The following is a 19,414-nucleotide window of genomic DNA, read 5'->3' on the forward strand; positions in this document are numbered from 1 at the left end:
AAGCGTGATAACCAACTACACCACCGAACCAATTGTTGTCATTTGCTGGAGGTGGGTTTCCGAAGGAGGCCCTATGTAACGCCGAGGACGAACCCTAAACGCTAAACTCCACCAGCTCACCAACTTCATCTCTCCCAAGGACATTACACCTGCCCCATCTATATTCCAACACGGCGGGGTGAAGAGCCTTAGCTGAGGAAAAGTAAAAGATATTTCTAATAAGTGAAGGAAGTGCTATTAAGACTGACGTTAAAGGAAAAGTCCGCCCTATCCTGGATGTGGGATGGGACAACGACCAGGAAAGCGAAGAGGCATGTACCCAAGGGTCTCATAAGTGAACTATATAACAGGAAGATATGAAATGCCAGTAGTATGCAGATGCAACACAAAGGAAAGACTCCGCATCGATGAGGCAACGAACTAAAACACGCTAACACTAAAAACCACCCCTCCAAGCCTCAAGGTTTAGCCAGTGTCTTTGACGAAACCGAACATATTACCATCGACACCCTTCTCCCCAACTCCTTTCTCATGGGGCGACACAACCCCGACTCCATCCATAACGTGGTCCTGGTCATCCCGCTCGTGTTCATCCGGCTCATCCGCATGCTGTCGCACAAACATATCCATGTCCCTATCAACAGCAGCCGTGTCCTCATTTACATCGTGCGGCGACGAAATATCCGAGTCGTTCAACAAGGCCTGGAAATCCGTATCCGTGTGCGGGTTAAATGGATTATGATGCGCCGCGGCGGCTATGATACGCGGGTCGATAGGTTGGTATACCGCATCATGGGGTTGGAGCAAGTTCGAGGGCGGCAGTGTGGCGTGGGTAAGATCTGCGTGGTGGTGTTGCATGGGGTCGTGGCCGAGCTGGGCGCCTTGATGAGACATTGGATCCTGGACAGCAGCAGCCGCCGCTGCCGCCGCTGCAAGGGAAACTGATATGGCATTCGTTCCGTACGGGTCTTCGTGGAGCAGGTGTGCGTTTGCGAGGGGGTCCTCCTCGGGAGTTTCATCGAACGGCGACTTATCTTGATCCTTCTCAGCCGACGCAGGACTAACCGATCCCGATGCTTTCCCTTGCACGGTTCCTGCAGCCTTCCTGTTGCGCAAACATTTTTCACACTTCTTAATTGCCTCGGTAGCCGTGTCCTTGATACTACGCCAGTGATATTTTTCCCGAATCGTGGTAGTTGTCCGGTTTATACCCGCGTGGTTCTCCTCGTGAACCTTTTTCGCAATTTCGAACTGTTTCAACGGGTCCGCAATAACCTCCTTGTCGCCGTGCATAAGGGTGTCGCCGTCGACAAGTTTATAGTGGGTTGCGGCCGCGCGCAGTCGAGACTTCTCGGCTCGGTCAGCCCCTGGGGGGTATTTACCATATTTCAGATAAAACTTGATTTTGTCGAAGCGCTCCTCCGACTGAAGCTCCTCGGCATCAGGACCGACGAGGTCTCGGCCATAGATGAGAGCGTCGATGTAACGGCCAGGATAGGACTTTAGGTTCCCGCAGCCCTTTACGCGGCCGATGCGCTTGAAGCCAAGGGCATCCCAAATTCGACAAGATGCAACGTTGGTCTCATACACTAGGTTGAAGACAGAGTAAGTATACCCCAGCTTTGGCGCCCAGTCCAGGTACGCTTCGCCCATAAGCCTCCCTACACCTCGATTTCGAGACAGGTCGGTGACGAGAAATCCGGCGTTGCAAACATGGCTGCTTCGCCCGGGGTAGTTCGGCTTGATGTAGAAGCTCCCCAGACAGGCCTTCACCCAGTCCTTCTTCTCAGCATCAGCCTTTGCGATGTCATCAATGCTTCCCAGTAACATGATGGCGCCGAAATTCTGGAACCAATACTTGGCGAACTTGTCAACGGACATGGTCTCCAGCATCGGGTAAGTGTCTCCACCCTCAATCTCCTTGTTGAGCTGGTCGCTAAGATACGCCAGCAAGGAGCGGGGGACCTGCTCGTACGCGGCAAACGGGACAATCGTCGCGACGGTCTGGCGATCACGGAGGGTCACCTCGTACATCTCCACACCGGGCGGCAGAGTCGGGTTCCTCGGATCTGGATACGGAGGCTCCCCCGACGTGCGGTAGATCGTCGGGGTGTCCGGGTCATCTAGCATGGCCGGCATCTTGTCCACAGAAGAAGCTATCCCTACAATCTCTTGGTTTTTGTCTCCAAATGTCTCCAAAGTGTGTCTTGCGATATCGTCACACGACAGCCGAGGGACTGGTCCCCATACTAGAGCAAATTAGTTCACTTGCATCCAAGAAAGAACAAGTAAATCATCTTTCACTCCAGGTACAACTCCCCCGATCTGGCAGGGTACTGCTAAGAACAGACCCCAAAAACCCCCAACAGCAACCTCCATCTGATTCCCCAAATAAAAGCACTCCAACCACAGGAAATGTGATGGGTTGTTCTTACAATGTACTAAACAATTCGGATGGAAGGGGTAAGTCCCTATCCGGTTTGGAGCGCGGGGTCCACCAGCTGAACGCCGCGGAGCAGAACGCCGCGGGGTAAGAGGCGGGGGGGGGCCTTGCTCAGCTGGGCCCTGAAGGGGGGCAAAAAAAAAAAAAAAACTTTATGCGCGCCCAATTCGGGGTCGGATGCACGGTTGGGATGGGCGTGTGGGCGTCGGGGATTTAGTGTGGTGTGTGCCTCAAAGCTTGGGTCGTGATTGATGTTTTGTTGGTGACGAGATCTTCGCTGTTGCGAAGTTTCCAGCCCGCGTTCCTTCCCAAGGTTAATTCGACGGAGGTGGAGGGGTAAAAATAGAGGGAAGCCGCAACGGGGCGCCACATTGCAACAAAAGAATTTTTTCAATGTTTCTTTTGGCGATTTTGACGTGCTTATCTAAGACTCCCAGGCACCAGCTAAATGCTTGATGAGGCGACAACGGCAGGAACGGCAAATTGTACTTCGAGAGTCGGATATTTTGGAGTAGACATCGGTCGAGTTTCTGTGCAAGCCTCGGTACCGCTGGGATGGCCTAGATGCGGCTTTTGGAAGCGATTTCGGGAGTGCATGGACAGACCAAAAGACGGGGAGATAGCAGTCCAAGCCCACTTCTATATTCTTATTATCACATACACGACAATAATACTCGTATAAATACACATAATACACTAGCCCTTACTCGGGCTTAGCAGGCTTCTTCTCCTCGCCAGCAGCCTTCTCTTCACCAGCCTTGCCCTCCTCCACCGCCTTTTCGACGCCCACCTTGGACATAATCTTCTCATTCACCTGCGTCTCGCTCTCTCCCTCCTCCGCAATGACGGTCTCGAGCAACTTGCTCTCCTCCTCACTAAGCGCATCCATCTCCCGACTGCTAGCCACGAGCTCCTTGATAAGGTCATCTTCCTCATCGGCAAGCTCATCAGGCAGGGAATCCTCCTCGGCAATCTTTTGTAGAAGTTCTTCGTCCGCCTTAGATACGAGTTTCTCCGGCGCGGATTCCTTGAGACCACCAATGATCTCCTTGTCGATGAGCGAGGACAGGATCTCGCCTCTCCTTGCGTGCATACCCTTGATGAACTTGGTGATGTCGTCGGGTGTCCTCCAGGTGACATTGCCATCCCTTGCTGCGGCTAGTCGTCTCTTCTGTCCCTGCTTGCCGGCCTGGCCGAGGACGCCGGCAATGAACGCAACGGATCGGAGACTGAGGAGAACAAGTGTTAGCGTAAATGAGGCATTGACTCGGGTGGCTCAAGGAAACCCTTACCTGTCGTCGTTAGCGGGGATGGTGTAGGTAACCCAAGAAGGGTCGGCATCGGTATCAATGACACCGATGGTAGGAATGCTAGCAAGTCCACATTCGTAGAGCAGCGTATAGTTCTCCAGAGGGTTCAAGCACACAACGAGATCAGGCAGCAAAGGCCTCGTCTGGTTGAGATGCCTCTCAAATCCAGGGAGGTCACTGTCGTGCTCATTCACGATCTTGACCAGCCTATCCCTGAGGATAATGTCCCTATTGGTGATCGAGCCGGGCGTCCACTTCGTAAAGAGATGGCACGCCTTCGCCTCCTTGGCCGCAGCGGTGACGATCTCCATCTGTCCCCTACGCGTGCCCACAAAGAGCACGAGACCACCACGGTAGGACACCTCTTCGACCACCGTCGCCGCACGTCGCAGATGCGCAGCGGTCGTCTCAAGGGAGATGATGTGAATCCCCTGCCTCACACCATAGATGTATCGAGAGTTCGCAGGGTTCCAGAGAGACGCATGGTGGCCCATGTGTGTCTGTGCCGCCATCAGTCGCTCGAGGGTGATGTGCTTCGGCGGAAGGGGGTTCTTGATTAGGAGGCCGGGGGCGTATCGTTGCTCGACATCGGAACCAATTGCTCGGGTGTCTGATTTCTGGATTCCTCTCGCCTGGTGTTTCGCTCTCGGATTGGGAGGCTTGATTATCTCCAGGGGATTTCCGCGGTTATTAACTGTCGGGGGAGCAGAGCTTTCGGTCGCGATGCATCGGACGCATGTTCGCGCAATCGGCGTCGACATAACCCGCCGGCCTGCCAATTGGGTCAGCAGAGTTCAGAATATAATTCAGCGATCCCTCTAACTTACAATGCCGTACGCCAGCATTTCTCAAAATCATGGCTGCAGGTTGGTACTGAAAATGATTGCACCCCCCAATGTCTCGAGCTGGGCGGATCGAACTTCGAAATTTTGAGCTTTGCTCGGCAAGTCACAGACCACCTCCAGCCCAAAAATTGACATCACGTGACCACGTGAGATGGGCTGATCTGGAATCGCGCTGGGGGTCACGACGACTCGTAGCTCTTCAAGTCTCAACTTCCTGCACAAACCTTCTTGCATAGCCTTTGTCTCTGGATTTTTTGGAGGCACTTGGGCACTCGCTCAATTAGTGCGGTTTACTAAAAGATGCAAACAAGTTTGTATCGACAAACGAAAGTAGAGGAGTATATTTGTAGCAGACAAACTTGAATTATTTAGGCATTATAAAAAAAAAACAATAAACCAGCAGTCTACAAATACACTGCATACACTGTAATATTCGATACAAGAATCAAGGTATACGCCGACTCGCTAGCATTATGCAACTTCATTCATACACCCCCGAAGTGTCCCAACAGCCTTACCTCCCGGATTCAATTTATCGGCTAGTAGCCCTGGAGATGACAAAGACACCGACGATGACAGCGGCCAAAGTTACAATAGCACCGGGAAGAAGGAGCTCGTTGGGAACGCCGGCAATGACTTGCTCGGGGACGGGCGCCTGCCGACTCTTCCTCGATTTCCTAGGGAGAAGGTCTTCCTCCGACTCATCATAGGACTCCTCGTCATCCTCGTCAAATTGCGCCCTGCGACGCTCGCGGAGACCAGATGGGATAGATTCCACGGGAGTAGCAATGGAGGACTCGGCGGGGATGGGAAGGGCTGCAGGAGGCTTCTCCGGATCATGAACGAACAAGTCGACCTTGTCCTTCCTGTTTTGCCTAGCAAGCAGAATAGCCTCCAAGAGATCGTTGTCCGTCGTGATGGACACAGAGTCGCCCTCGTCGTCAAGATAGCTCAAGGCGTAACCGCCGCTAACCTTACCATCCTCCACGGTAGGGCTTCCACCAATGGTCTCTATCTCGCTACCAAGCTTGGCATTCACGCCCTCGACGAAAGCGGCAATGCCTTCGGAGGCAACCACTTGTAGACGGTGAGTTCGACCAGAGGGTGCCTTGAACTTGAAGGCAAATGGCGTGGCGGCAGTGGGAGGGGCAACGCCAGCGAAAGATCGTGGGGGAGACTCAAGTCCGGCGTGGGATGCAGAGTCGCCAGGTGCGAGGCTGTCACCGGGGCGGTCCCTGGTGAGATCGGGGGACATGATTCGAGAGCCCAAGTGTGTGTGGTGGAGGCTACCACCTTCAGCAGACAAGGCGGACTCGGTTTCGTTGTCGAGGGAGAGCCAGAACTTGTTCCAAGCAGGGCCTTCGGTATCGGCGCTCTGCATGGTGTTGATCTGCTCGAGGGTAGCGTAGGTGAGCTTGAGCACGTCCACCATACCGACAATTTCGCCCGAATCATTCATAACGGGAAGGTTGAGGTAATGTCCATCTAGATACCAAGGCACATAATTGTTAGAGAATAGTACTTCAAGATAGACAAAGTAGACGCCACTGCCAACATACCGTGCATCTTCCTGAGCGCCTGCTGAATGCTCATGTCCATGGGCGCAAAGTCGGGGTGGGGGGTCATCACACGGACGACGCTGCAGTTGGTCGGGTCCAGACCAGGAGCAATGACACGAAGAACAACGTCCTTGCTAGTAAAGATACCAGTAATGGCACCCTGGTCCTGGACAAGGACGGCGGTCGTGTGGTTCTCCTTCATGAGCTGGGCAGCCTCCTTCACCGACGTGCGGACGCTAACCGTAGTAGGTGGCATTCCAGTGAGGACCGATTCCAAGGTAGGACCAGACATCTTGGATCGGAGAGCCTCGACATATTGGATAATCTGCTGAGGCTGGCTTGTTCCTAGTTCGGACTGGACACCTTCTAGCGCGTCATACAACTTCCTAGACGACGAATAGGCCCTCTCCAGCTTTTCCATCGCATCGTAAAAGCACTTGGTGATATCGAGAATACCGGAGATGTCTTGGTTCTCGTCCATGACGGGAAGGTGCCTGAAGCCCTTTCGCACCATCAGATCCAACGCATCGGTCGCACTCGTATCGGTCCTGGCGCAAAGCGGGTTCTTGGTCATGATGTCGGAGATCGTCACGTTGTTGGCCTTGAGGCCAGCACCGACCACCCGGAAGGCAAGATCCTTGGCCGTGAAAATTCCCGCAATGCGATCATCATCGTCGGTGACCAAAACACAGTCCTCTCGCTTGGCGGCCATGAGCTGGGCGGCCTCGGCAACGGTCGTCGAAGGCTTGATCTGGAGAGCCTGGCTCGGTTTCAGGGCAAGAACGGTGCCGGGAGGAGCTTTTCGGGAGTGCCGGGCACGAGTTGCCAGGTTCTTCTTCTTGGAGAGATCGTTCTCCAGCTTTCGACGAATAGCCTGTTTCCAGATTTTGACAAGTTATTATCGAGTCGACTCAGAGACAATCGTCTCGATGGTATGCGTAGTGAGTGTGGTGAGAGCTGCTTACCTCATCTCGTTTGCTCTGCTTTTGCCTACTTGCGCTGACACCAGAGGTTCCCGTTCCCACGTCACTACCACCGCCAACATGGTCACCAACAGGCCTTGGGATGCTAGAGCCAGCTGGGCTCCCCGTAAACGGGATTGCACCTCGGCCCTGAGACCGACTTGGAGTTCCCCTCAAAGTGGTTGACATCGAGCCAGTCGTGAGCTTTCTGAAGTTGACTGATCGATCACCAAAGCAATTCAGGAGAGTGAGGTTTTGTTTGTTGGCCTTGAAGAGACAACAATAACGTGGATGCTAGGGATAGCAACAAAATTCAATGGATAATATCAATCCTTGCTATGGCAGGGGAGGAAAAAAAAAGAAGCTGTGGAATGACACCTGGACGCAAGAACCACGTTCGTCCAAGAGATTTCCTGCAAGGCGATAGGCTAGCCAGGAAAGGGACCAGTTGCAGTGTGAAGTTGTCAAAGTCGAGGTCGAAGGGGAGTGTGAGGTAAGAGTGGCTGCGGATTGGCGTGGGAAAATTCTCGGCAATGGCGCGTTTACTGGTCCGGTTTGTTGTCGTGGTGATTCGATTTCCCTGTTAGCCTCCGAGAAGAGCGGTGCAGGAGTGGACCTGTAATGTATGACAGAGAAATAATTGGACAATTGGCTGCAAAGCCCCCTGTATCCAGCTTAATCATCGCCACCCTGTCAGAGGTGGCTGTCAAGTCTCACGGTCTCTTCAGCCCTGAGTGCAAGCTGCTTGAATGGCGTGAATCTGTGTGGAGTTTTCCAGTCATCCGAGGTCTGCTTTCGTACGATCTCATGAGCTGAGTCTATGCGCTCAAGAATGGGAAGGGCTCCGGAAACATTTCCGAGGCTTCCAGCTGCGGAGCCGGAATTACAGAGTACCTTGCCCACATCGACGTCAAGCTGCAGTGCCCAAAGAAACCTCACTTTTCTCTGGAGATTGAAGTTCGTATTTAAGACTGATGGGGCTCTTGCCAGCGTGGCACAGATTCCGCCTCATACAAAATGAAATGCCAGGAAGAAGGAAATCCGCAGTCAACTGGCGAGGAAATCCTACTCCTCGTTCATTGGCACGTCTTTCGAGAAGATTTGAGATGAGTAAAAGGTGTAAAGATGTATTGCTACGGCACGTTCCCACGGTGAGCAACGCCATTTTCTGACAAGAACCAATTTTTACCGGAATCGACTGCTCGCAGAAGGAGAAAACAGGAAACAGGAAAGAAGAACAACAGGAGTTGATGACCGATTCAATGTGTATCATGGATCATCTATCAAAGCGACATCTCGGTTGGATTGACTCGAGCGCTCTTTGTCTTATCCCTCAGTCTCTCACCTCATGAAGCCTCCGAGATGCGGTAGGTGCTCATTTCTGACCTGCCATCTTGGGAGATGTGATGAGCAGTGAGAAGAAATCAGGAGGCATCCTCAGCTCAAATGTCAAGATATCTTCCGTGAACATTCAAATTCTTCCTCAAATGTTGCAAGTATCAATCATTGCGGCAGGCTCGACTCATGAGGTCAGACGAAGGAACCCCCCTCCTCCTCCTCCTAAAGACTTGGGCCATATAAAACAACTGTGAGGAAAGTCGATATTCTCGTCAAAATTGGTTATGGTGTTGTCAGTGCAACGAGGAGCATTGGCAGCGAAGGAAGCCTGCGTTCAAACACTCTTGTAGGAAAAGGAAATAGAAAAAGATTCGACCTAGTCAGATCTAGCCTGTGACAGAAATTCCTGCTCGAATAGCCCGATTCGTTCAATACTGGGGATATGGGTATTCTGCACATACTTGACCTCATTTCAACGCTTTCATGCTCGTTTACACCACGAGACAGATCAACCAGTGCCCCTTCCCACCGGATGTGTGTTGACATCTTCATGTGATATTCCTCCTCTTGCTTCTAGGTAGGCTTGGCCATCCGGACTGTGCAAGTCGATGAGTTTGTCCAAGAAAGGCCGAAATCGGCATCCCTCGTCTCCTCGTCTGTCCATCATCCCCGCCGAGACCGAGATGAAATCCCCCCTCGTCGCCACGAGACTATCCAATGGCTCCCTAACAGGTGGATATATCTCTGATCGTTAAGTAAACAATATCGCATCGAACGACTGCCGCCACCTCACCAGGAGCATGAAACAAGAAAGAGGTGAAATCTAATCCGTAGTTCGGTGAAATCCCGCTTCTTGCCAATGTTTTGGTCGACCTTTTCGTTTCCACATACAAGATTTCGTCCATCTTATCGTCCCCATCCCGCGACAGCAGCAAGTTCCAGCATCTTCGATGGCTGGCGAGAGTAATGCTCATGACGCGGCGGAGACCTCATGGCCCAACTGGGAATGGCCGCATGTTGAGGAAGGAGGGGTTCAAGATCGAAGGACGAGTTGGGATTTTGCAAAGGATATCAACCGGGTGGAGCAGCGGCAGCAGGAGCTTATTCAAGTTGGCATGCACCCAATTGGAAGAAGATGGAGAAAAAAATACTGCTGTCCGATTCGAAGCCAAACTTGGGGGGAACCCCATCTATAAAACGCCATCTATCATAGCAGCACACGATATGGTGGCATGCGTCCTGCACCCCGCGGCGTTGCTAGGGCAAGGGGCGGATAAAGCCAGAAATGGGAATCTCACAAGAGGAAACATGACCGGCTCTGTGGGAAAGGGCCGAAGATGAAGCCTCAGCAGGGTGTTGTTTACTAGCTTGGAAAGACAGGGTCTGGAGGGAAAAAAATAAAATACGGTGGATTCCTCTGAGACAAAGATGATTGTTTCTCAAGGGTTGGCACAACGAGGACTCGCCGAGCATTCACAAGACTTGAATAAACTTTTTTTCCTTGAGACGAACTTATGCAAGCGCGAGGGCAGACCCGATCGGCTCCGGATGAAATGCAAGGCTGCCGACTCTGTCCCAGATTGCCGGAACAGGAAACTACGCACAAAGAACACAGAGGAGCATTTTGGCGAGCGGTGAGCTCGAAACTACTAGAATATATCCCGTCTTGGAGATCGCACTTTATGATGCGATATCTCGTCCTCAGATTGATGGTGCAAATATATTGCAATATATCCCAAGACTCCTCATTCCATCGTTATCTTGTCGCAGGGAGTAGGGGAGATGACGACACCATCGAAGCTTGTGCTATGCCGGCTATCTTAACAGGCGCCATCGGCATTGAAGATTCTGGCCCTCAGACGAACGGTCGACTTTCAAGCTTCCCTGTACTTGTACAAAACACAAAGCTGAGAGACGTCGAACAGAGACGGGCCGGAATATTCCTTCAGGGTCTGCACTGCGTGATGGTGAACAAAAAAAAAAAAAAAAAAAAATGGTATCCCAGGGAAGACGATCATCTGAAGAGCTCCATGGTTGTACGATCAAGAGGTGCATTTCCGGATGAAACAGGAGTCCATACTTCGTAAGTTTTGTATCAAATATCCAGGGCAGTCCGAGAACTCGTGCAGGAGTGGATTGGGGAGGTCCGTTTCTAGCGTCAAATTGCAGGCCCGAAAATGGCGCGCATTCTAACCGAAGACGGAAAGGACCCTTGTTCGGGTGCCTGGTTGGCCTGGTCTGAGCGGCTGGTACCAGCTGATTGGAGCTTGCGCAGCAACGGAAGGATCAATGTACACTGTGTACTTCGTATTATGGGCTTGTAGTATTCTTGTGCACAGGTACACCGTGTACCAATCAGCAGTCGAGGCGGGACGCTGAGAGACGCTGAGAGACGGCGCCTGTCTTCACATGTGCCGTTGCCGTGGCGACTGGGCCAAGTCAACAATCACGGAAACAGCCTCGCTCGCCAGCGCACTCAGCCTACCAAGCTAACCTTGCCTCTCTGTCCTTTAGATACACGATCCTACCCCCGAATTTTGCAGTTCCCTACCAACTGCAAAAAGTTACTCCACTACACCATTGCACACTACCTTGCTTTCCCAAAGGAGCTTGCATCTCACACTTCTTCGAAAAGAAACTGCTGGTGTATCCCTTCATCTGAACTGCTGAAGAAGATACACTAACACCATCTCAAATCGATCCCATTGACTATCTGATACCGCAGAGGACGGCCTATTCAAGAATCCTCCGTCAACTAGCGATACTCTTCTCCTGAGAAAGGGTTCCAAACACATTTCTCATCGCCTTAACAAGGCACTGAATCCCATCAAAGTTTGATTTGTGTCAATACATCCACTGCAACTGGGCGCAAACACGATCTCAACGTTTTAGCCCGGCAGCCTGGCTTGCGCTGCGAGAGGTATGAATGAATCTCTGAACGGGAGCTTCTCGTGGTTCTCAAGAAAGAATAGGAACGCTGACGGAGCTTGGGGGAACAAGTTTCGGACCATTAGGTTACCCATTTTGACAATTATACGACAACAACCGACGACAATTCTTTCCCCCCTTCCGGACTCGACTATCCCCCACGACAGAGATGCTATCCAATCCCTCGATGACGACAGGTCTTCACTCGGCCGCCATGCCCACCATCGCCCAGCGCCGGCGGCAGCATAGGCGGCAGAACTCGACCCCGTCGGCCTTTGAAACAGTGAAGATCCAGAAGAACCTGCCCCCCAACCACAGCAACAACATCAACACCAACAACACCAACAGCAACGGACGGCCTGCCGGAGGCCATCGCCGCGGTCTTAGCCTCGATACCAGGAGGCAACACATAAGGCAGCGGTCGACGGCCTCGGCGACGACGGCGACACCATCACCCGCGGGACCCAGGCAGGACTTCACAACGGTAAGTATGACCACTACTAACACAGGATTAACAGCTACGCAGCATCATGTTCTGCGAGAAGCGCAGCAGCAATGCCTCCAGGTAGGCCCGGGCACGCAATATGCCTACGCCATGACTGGAACAACTCAAGCACAGCCAGCAACAGCACCCCCAACGATATCGTCCCATGAGGACTTTCTCGTGTCAGTCCATGGAAATCCTCACGCTCAGAGATTCGATCCGAACTGCTTCGATCCCAATTCTATCCCCTTCGATCAGTACTTGATCATGCAGAAGAGTCGCGCCAATTTCGAGAATAGCATGGCTGCTTCTAACGAACTCTTCGCCGCCAACAGTGCCCTCTCCACACCCACCTTCGTCAACTTCCAGGAGAACCCTGTGCAGGCTCAGGGCTGGACGTCTGAGGGAGAGGCATCCGCTGGTAGGCGGACTGTAAGGCGTATCAGCAACGGAATCATGGATCGGGTAGCCAAGTTCGAAAATCTGAACGAGGAAACTCAGAGGGCTTCTACACCTCCACCCCAGAATGTAAACAGTACGTTGTCCGACGAGCCCCAGGTGCCACCGCAGACTTGAGACAGCTAACGAAGCATGGTAGATTGTCTCCCCACACCCCAGACTGAGGCTGCTGCCACCCAAGTTCAAGTGAACCAGGAGCAGCCTCCTAGACCGAATCGTTTTAGCGACGGATACGACGAGTCCATGGAGGAGACTATCAAGCCGGCAAGGAGGTCCGCTCAGCACAAGTCGACAGTTTTCGATGAGATGCGTAGGCAGGCCGAGCAACAAGAGCAGCAGCAGCAACAGCAGCAGCCTCATCAACAACCACAACTCCAGAGGATTGCCCCCGCTGGCCCTCTTCCCCAGAGAGCCAACACCATGCCCGACTACAAGACCACAAACTTCCACGGTATGGCCGTCATCCCTGGCGGCCATGACTTCATGGACATGAACAACTTTAGCCACGAGTTCATGAAGATCCGGAGTGGTTACGATGGCATGAACTTTGGCATGGTCGACGGAATACCAGACATGGCGAACCCTGATCTCCCTCAGCCTAGCCCCTTTGACAATCTCCCTGATCTCCGACCTCACGACTCCGTATCCCAACCAAACTCCCCTAGCCGATCCCATTCTTCCCGCCGAGCTTCTCCTCACCGCCGGACAGACTCTCTCGCCAGCATCGCCAGTGCTGCAAGCATCGCCGATATCAACATTGAAGAGACGCGCACCGAGACGGGCATCACGATCGAGGATATCGCGACTTACATCCAAGGCCCTGATCCCGTCGACAACAAGTGGCTATGTCTCTACGAAGGCTGTGGCAAGCGCTTCGGCCGCAAGGAGAACATCAAATCCCACGTCCAAACCCACCTCAACGACCGTCAGTACCAGTGCCCAACCTGCAAGAAGTGCTTCGTCCGGCAACACGACCTCAAGCGCCACGCAAAGATCCACACGGGCATCAAGCCGTACCCCTGCGAGTGCGGAAACAGCTTCGCGCGCCACGACGCCCTTACCCGACACAGACAAAGAGGCATGTGCATCGGTGCCTTTGACGGCATCGTGCGCAAGGTCGTCAAGCGCGGCAGGCCGAGGAAACACCGCCCGGACATGGAAACGAGGGTCGACAAGGCGACACGCACGCGAAAGAAGAACCTGTCCATCAGCTCGATGTCGTCGCAGTCCGGTTACTCCGACGCAAGCTCGGCGCCTGGCTCCCCTCGGAACGACTTTGACATGCTGGACAGCAGCGGCTTCGACCTGATGGACGTCGCCATTGACAATTCCACAATCAACGGGGTGCCGCCCATGCTTGGTGGCCCCGCCCCCGGTCAGCACCAGATGGCCACTCTCCCCGCCGCCGATACCTCCAATCTCCAACAATACGCCAACTCCCCCGAGAGCCACCACTCGTACGTCTCGCCCGAGGCCATCATGGAACCTCCGCAAGCGCTACCGCCCCATCCACAATCGCCAGCCAAGAGCATCGCGAGCCAATTCAACGAGCCGCCCGAGCTCTCGCAGTCCTCGTCTCCGCCGCCTAGTCGTCTCTTCGACGTCGAGCCGAACACGTCCATCACTGACGACTCGAACCTGTCTGCCTTTGTCCCGATTACCTCGGCGGGCCAGAATCTCAATGGTTCGTTGACGGTGGGCATCGGTGAGCAGGACGACGAGATGCTCCTCAAGGCGTTTACGAACGATGAGAGATTGCTTCCTTTGGATAGGGATCCGTCCATGTTTATGATGAGCAAGTTTGATGAGGAATACGCCGTGAGCATGTTGAATGCGGAGAACGAAATGTTCTTCGGAAGCTGAGAGTGTCCATTTGAGGCGCTTTTTCCTTACCTCCTATGGGCTACCTCTCTCTTTCGTATGAAATTTCGCCGCCATAGTCTCGTTTCCTGTATTCGACTCTTTCTCGCAACACATCTTCCTTAATCTTCATCATACGACCCCTACCATCTCGATCTTTCATCCTCCTTTTCGCTCCGACAACTCCCCCGGTACTACTCCAGCGATGACGTTACGGCCCCTTTTGCTCATGAAGCTCCATATCTACTATCCCCAGCCCCATGTTTTGATTTCGACCCTTACGCGCAAAACCAGGACGAACATAGACTTGCCTTTCTTCTCTTTCGACAACCCGTAATCAGCACCCGACTTCGTATTCGACCCTTCGTCCGCTCAACTTGTCCGAAATTTCCTTGGAGCGGACCGGATTTCTCCTCCTCATGTTGTCAGAAAATATGTATCACTACCAAATTTGTATAACGGTGACCGGAAATGTGGGAGGTTCCCGATTGTTTTATTTCCCTTCCTCCGCCTTTCAACTCGAGTTCTATTTCGACCCTCGATTTCTTTTTGCGCCAACTTGGGATTCTTGTCGTCTTTTTCTTCCTTTTATATGGGACTGGGCTTATGGGGAAAAAAGGAAGAGGCCAGTGGATTTTGGTTCGGTAGATGGAAACGTTTTAATTGGGGAGGTTCTTCAACTTTGGTGTTTTGTTTCGATTTGCTCTTTTCGTGAGGGAGGCGTATGAGAAATTGGATTCGAGGAGCGAGATTCTCTTCTTTTTCGGAATTTCGTTTTCCTTCTTTGTCCTTGTTCTTATGTGGCCTTCTGGGGAATTCGGGTAGAGAAATAGAGATATTGGGAATTGCAAATTGGAATTGGTATTTGGCAAATACTGTTCTCGGACGAAAATGTAGAAAGCTTCATTGTGACGTTAAACATGTATTGTTTTACAGATCCTAGTAAATTCTCTTAAAATCAAACTCGTTTCTAACTCTCGCCATAGTCTATTTTTTTTCATCTTTTTCTTTGCTCTAGCTCTCCTTGTGCTCCTCTGCCTCCTTGCACTCGAAACGATGCTTCTTCCAATCCTTCTTCTGACACTGCCCTGAACAATACCAAACTTTCAAACACCGCGTACACCTCTTCAACTTCTCCCCGGCCTCCAAATCCGACTCCTTCTTCCCACACGACTTACACCGGACAACATCGAGCTCCCTAGGCATCAACGGCCCAAAGTCCACCGTGCGCTCGACGAGCGGACACGCGAACGCCGGGCTAATAGCCATGCGCACGGCGTACTTGGAAGCCGTCTCGCGCCATCCAGGGAGGTTGAGGAAGTGTTCTGGAATCTCTCCCTTACCGCAGCTGCAGAGGACGCGCCCACCCTTTTCGAGGCTGAGGGGAATGGTGGCGTTGGGAGCCTTGTACTCGCAGGTGGGGAGGTGCTCCCACGTGCGGCACCTTTCGGCGAACGCGGGGAGGGCCTTCTTCCAGGTCTTGAGCTCATCTTCGTCGACGTCGAGGCTGCAGATCTCCAGGGTCCGCAGGAGGAGCAGGAAGCCCTCGATTTCAGGATTCTTGAGCATGTCGGTCGTCATGGGCATCACGGCCGCGTCGAGGACGACGGAGTTGGAGGCGCAGTCGAGGCGCACGGCTGAGACGAAGATGAGCATGTGCACGCCATCTTCGCCCGGTTGATTAAGTGCGAACAGGCCAGTCTGGCCGCCTTGGAGACCTGTGGAAGTCATAAACATGGAGAAGAGTGATTCTTTGAAGTTGACCCTTGTAGAGTTGGTCATTCCCGTCTTCTCGTTCGCTTGCTCCCGCTCACCTCTTTCCCTGGATGAGAACTGGAAGGATGTCAGGGTCGTAATCCACTTGTTAGCTGCTTCATCCGAAAGATCAAGGGCCGGTAAGCTGTCCAGATTCAGCGCTGGCAAGTTCAAAGGAACGGGTACTGCGTCCGGACTCAACGTGGAGGGGAATACCAAATCCGCGAGAGCTGGGGTAACTCCATGGGTGGGGTATTTGGCAAGAACTTCGACATAACCCGATTTACGTGCGATCCTCGTCTTACTACCCACAGTCGTGACCGTTGTTGGATACTGGATGGTGTAAATCGTTTCATCCTTCTTCTTGCCAAATACAATGTCAATCGAGAAGGGGTTTGACTGCCTGAGAGTGATTGGCGCCTTCTCGGTAAGTAGTCGCCTGCCCTTCTCAGAATGAAGGATTTGGCGAGCAACGACGGTACCGACCTTGTCGTCTGCCACAAACTGGAGTGAAACGGGCTCTTGCCAATCTACCGCGTCTTGTGGTTTCGTGGGGGGAGCAGCTTGCTTGACGGGAGGGTTGCGACTGAAAGCGATCGCGTCTTCTGTAGACGTCGGCAGTTGTGGAGTGACGACAAAGCTTGGCTCGGATCCAGCCAGTGAACCAGACAGTCTGCCTCTGGCAATTGTGATACCGTACATGGTATCGACGACAGGATGGGGAGAGCCAATGAGTTCGATCTCTACATCGTCGCTGGTAAGGATTGAAGTTGGCACCCAGAATGAGAAGATGGTGTGCTTGGTTGGACCGGTGCGAATCCTCAGGCTATTCTCTTTGAAGTCCAGTGGGTTCGACGAAAGTGAGGTTTCTAGAGCGCTAGCTGATATGACCTGTAGATCTCTGAAGAGATCGAATTTGGAGGGGCCGTGAATAACTCGGGCTTCAAATAAGATAGACTTGGTGTCAAGCTCGGCGACCTCGAAGAAGTTTTGCGTTTGGCTGTAGTCATCCACAACGACATTGACCGCGGCCACATTCGGAAGGGTCAACGCATCGTCTTCGGACGTGAGAGATACCGGCTCCACTAGATAAGGGGCTGAATAGATGCCCCTAGTATGGAGTTGGATCGCAAGTTCCGGGAGTTCTTCTGATATTCCGGCTCGTCTCCCCTCCATCGGCGCTTGATCCAACAGTTTTCTGCAAAGATCCGTCGCTGAGAAGTCGACATGTCTTGATGCGGCCTGGATAAACGGGGCAAGGAGGCCGATCCTGTATAGCCCATTGGGCCCTCTAGTCCGGAGATTCTCAAAGTGCCGCTGGCCCAGATCATACATCTTGTGATCGAGCTCCATCAAGAAATCGAAGAGATGGTCGACCGCCATGTTGAGTAGGTTCGGGAATGCTTCGCCCGATACTGCATAATTGTGCTTCCAGGAAAGGCGGTAGTAAATTGGACTTGTCTGGTTTCCAAGCGCGACTCCATTTTCAACGCCGAGCAAGACGTCGTCGACAATCGAGGTAGAGCTAGAATTGGTAATGATTTCCGGAGGACTGAGTCCTAGAAAGAGGCACATGGAGTGTGTATCACCATAGAGGATATCCTCAAGGGGATTCTCTCTCATCTCGCCCATCCGTATGTTGAACTCGGTGAAAACGGTTGCCCAGGGCTGCTTCTTGAGCAAGGGCGAAGCAGACGCCAGAGTCAGGAATATGCGTAATCGATTCCCGGTGACATGGACAGCATCAATCACGTCAAACTCCCTCACGGCGGCAGAACTGATTTGAAGCGGTCCCGAGGAGTACGCTGTCCGGTAGTGAGACGGATCCTGGCCGCCCAGGACAAGGTGCTGTAGCGAATCGAGATAGGAATGCGGGTCGGCATACACGAGGCTGAGCGTCAAAGTCTGGCCTAACGCTTCCGCAAGTGCATGTGTCCATTCCGTAAAGCAGACCTTTGCCGATGAGGGGGCTTTGTTTGACTCATCGTCGGTAATCAGGGGCCGTAGGGGTGACAACTCGGTCAGAGGCGTGAAAGCGGTGGCCAAGTGAAAACCCACAAGGGGATTTTCCGGGAGGTATAGGGCCTTTGGACCACTGAAGTACAGAGGATTCGGAAGTGTGTCGTTTGAAGCAGGGGATAGCGTTCCTGTGGCGAAAAAATCTTGGGATGACGACCAGACATCGCGCCTAGCCTGCTGTGATAGAGGCGCGGCGGATGCGACATATCGGTTTATCTCATCATTTTCCTTTGCTTGGCCTAGATTCGGTGTTTCGACTATTCTTTCCGATTTCGCATCTGCCTCCACGGCAGGGATGACAGAGTTGATGTGGGCTGCGAGGATACTCCGCGAAGGCTCATCCTCGAACCGGACGGACTTCGAGTACGGGCTCTCATTCCACGCTGAGAGAGACTTTGCCGCCGCGGCGAGTTTCTTTAGATGTTGGACAAGTTTGTCGTGTGCCTTCCTGCTGACTGAGGCATAACTGAGAATTTGCCAGAGATCCTCTAAGTCGGCTTCTTGGAGCTGCCTTCCATGATCATGAACGAGAGTCAAGAAAACGGCATTCACAACTGCAGATGTTAGTTAGCATAAGGCCTGGGAGTTAATATGTTGTCCAACATCAGTTGCATACCTATATCGAGCTCGAACGAATCAACCAAGGTTATGTGTGCAGTCCTTTGAGCTATAAGACGGTTAGAGCATTGGTATTTTTTTCAATTGTTGGCATGGTCGAGATACTCACGGAATCCCTTTTCATGGTAGGCAGTGTATAAAACATTCTTCAATTGAGATGACCCTAGAGCCAAAACTTCCACGTTCCCGATGCCCTGAGGCACGGATCTCGTAAGGCTGGTCGCCGGTCTGTGAGAATCCTGGATGTTATTGAAAGTGGGCGGAGAAGCCGGGCTAGATATGTGAGCTGGAGTCGCCATTATTTCAGTATGTGTGGATGAGGAGGGTGAAGTACGGAACAAACGAATTGAAACCTCAAGGAAAAATGAGGTTAATGAAGTGACACTTAAAATATCATGTTTGAGTCTGGGCTCCCTCGCATGATAAGATCACGATCGTACGGCCCACAATGAGCGGGCAGGTTCGGGTGGTGTCTAGAAGCGTCTGCGTCACTGGCAGTGGATGGAGGGGTCAGGCTACAGGCGCGGGGTCAGTCCTGCTGGTCCGCCTCAGTGCCGTATTCCAGCAATTGAGTGCATCGAGCGAGTGAGGGGCAAACCCCGCCAGAGCGGTGCAATTCTGAACAAATGAATTGAGGACCACACAAGTTCGATTGAGCACTGTGATGCACTGCGAGACCAAGCTCAATTGTTGCCAGTTGCCAAAGACTCGGGTCTCTCACCGCCTTACCTAATTTAGCGGGATTCGAGGCAGAAAAAAGTTACGTTTCTCAACGAGTCAAGCACTGCCCCGCACAACACACAGAAACCGCCATCGCTGTCAAGGCAGCATCAG

The 19,414-nt window shown here is 52.6% G+C and overlaps 4 protein-coding genes and 1 pseudogene across 4 annotated transcripts; 1 reads left to right on the forward strand and 4 right to left on the reverse strand.

Moving 5' to 3' along the window:
• Window positions 1–465: 465 nt before the first annotated feature.
• SAPIO_CDS4386 lies at window positions 466–2,139 on the reverse strand (annotated as a pseudogene; the record flags this gene model as incomplete).
• A 1,007-nt stretch (window positions 2,140–3,146) lies between these two features.
• SAPIO_CDS4387 (uncharacterized protein) lies at window positions 3,147–4,611 on the reverse strand (the record flags this gene model as incomplete). Its single annotated transcript, XM_016786946.1, has 3 exons — window positions 3,147–3,672; window positions 3,736–4,525; window positions 4,581–4,611. The coding sequence occupies 3 exons, from the start codon at window positions 4,609–4,611 to the stop codon at window positions 3,147–3,149; spliced, it is 1,347 nt and encodes a 448-aa protein (XP_016643291.1).
• A 519-nt stretch (window positions 4,612–5,130) lies between these two features.
• SAPIO_CDS4388 (Ribosomal protein subunit S4) lies at window positions 5,131–7,308 on the reverse strand (the record flags this gene model as incomplete). The annotated part of the gene is made up of 3 exons (XM_016786947.1): window positions 5,131–6,083; window positions 6,158–7,031; window positions 7,123–7,308. The coding sequence occupies 3 exons, from the start codon at window positions 7,306–7,308 to the stop codon at window positions 5,131–5,133; spliced, it is 2,013 nt and encodes a 670-aa protein (XP_016643292.1).
• A 4,291-nt stretch (window positions 7,309–11,599) lies between these two features.
• SAPIO_CDS4389 (uncharacterized protein) lies at window positions 11,600–14,191 on the forward strand (the record flags this gene model as incomplete). Its single annotated transcript, XM_016786948.1, has 3 exons — window positions 11,600–11,869; window positions 11,951–12,404; window positions 12,468–14,191. 3 exons carry the CDS (start codon window positions 11,600–11,602, stop codon window positions 14,189–14,191), a joined length of 2,448 nt encoding a protein of 815 aa, XP_016643293.1.
• A 1,011-nt stretch (window positions 14,192–15,202) lies between these two features.
• On the reverse strand, window positions 15,203–18,879 carry SAPIO_CDS4390 (uncharacterized protein; the record flags this gene model as incomplete). Its single annotated transcript, XM_016786949.1, has 4 exons — window positions 15,203–15,276; window positions 15,367–18,516; window positions 18,579–18,629; window positions 18,690–18,879. The coding sequence occupies 4 exons, from the start codon at window positions 18,877–18,879 to the stop codon at window positions 15,203–15,205; spliced, it is 3,465 nt and encodes a 1,154-aa protein (XP_016643294.1).
• Window positions 18,880–19,414: the final 535 nt, after the last annotated feature.

The sequence above is a fragment of the Scedosporium apiospermum genome (assembly GCF_000732125.1).
Source record: "Scedosporium apiospermum strain IHEM 14462 chromosome Unknown SEQ_SAPIO_0092, whole genome shotgun sequence".
NCBI classification, from domain to species: domain Eukaryota; kingdom Fungi; phylum Ascomycota; class Sordariomycetes; order Microascales; family Microascaceae; genus Scedosporium; species Scedosporium apiospermum.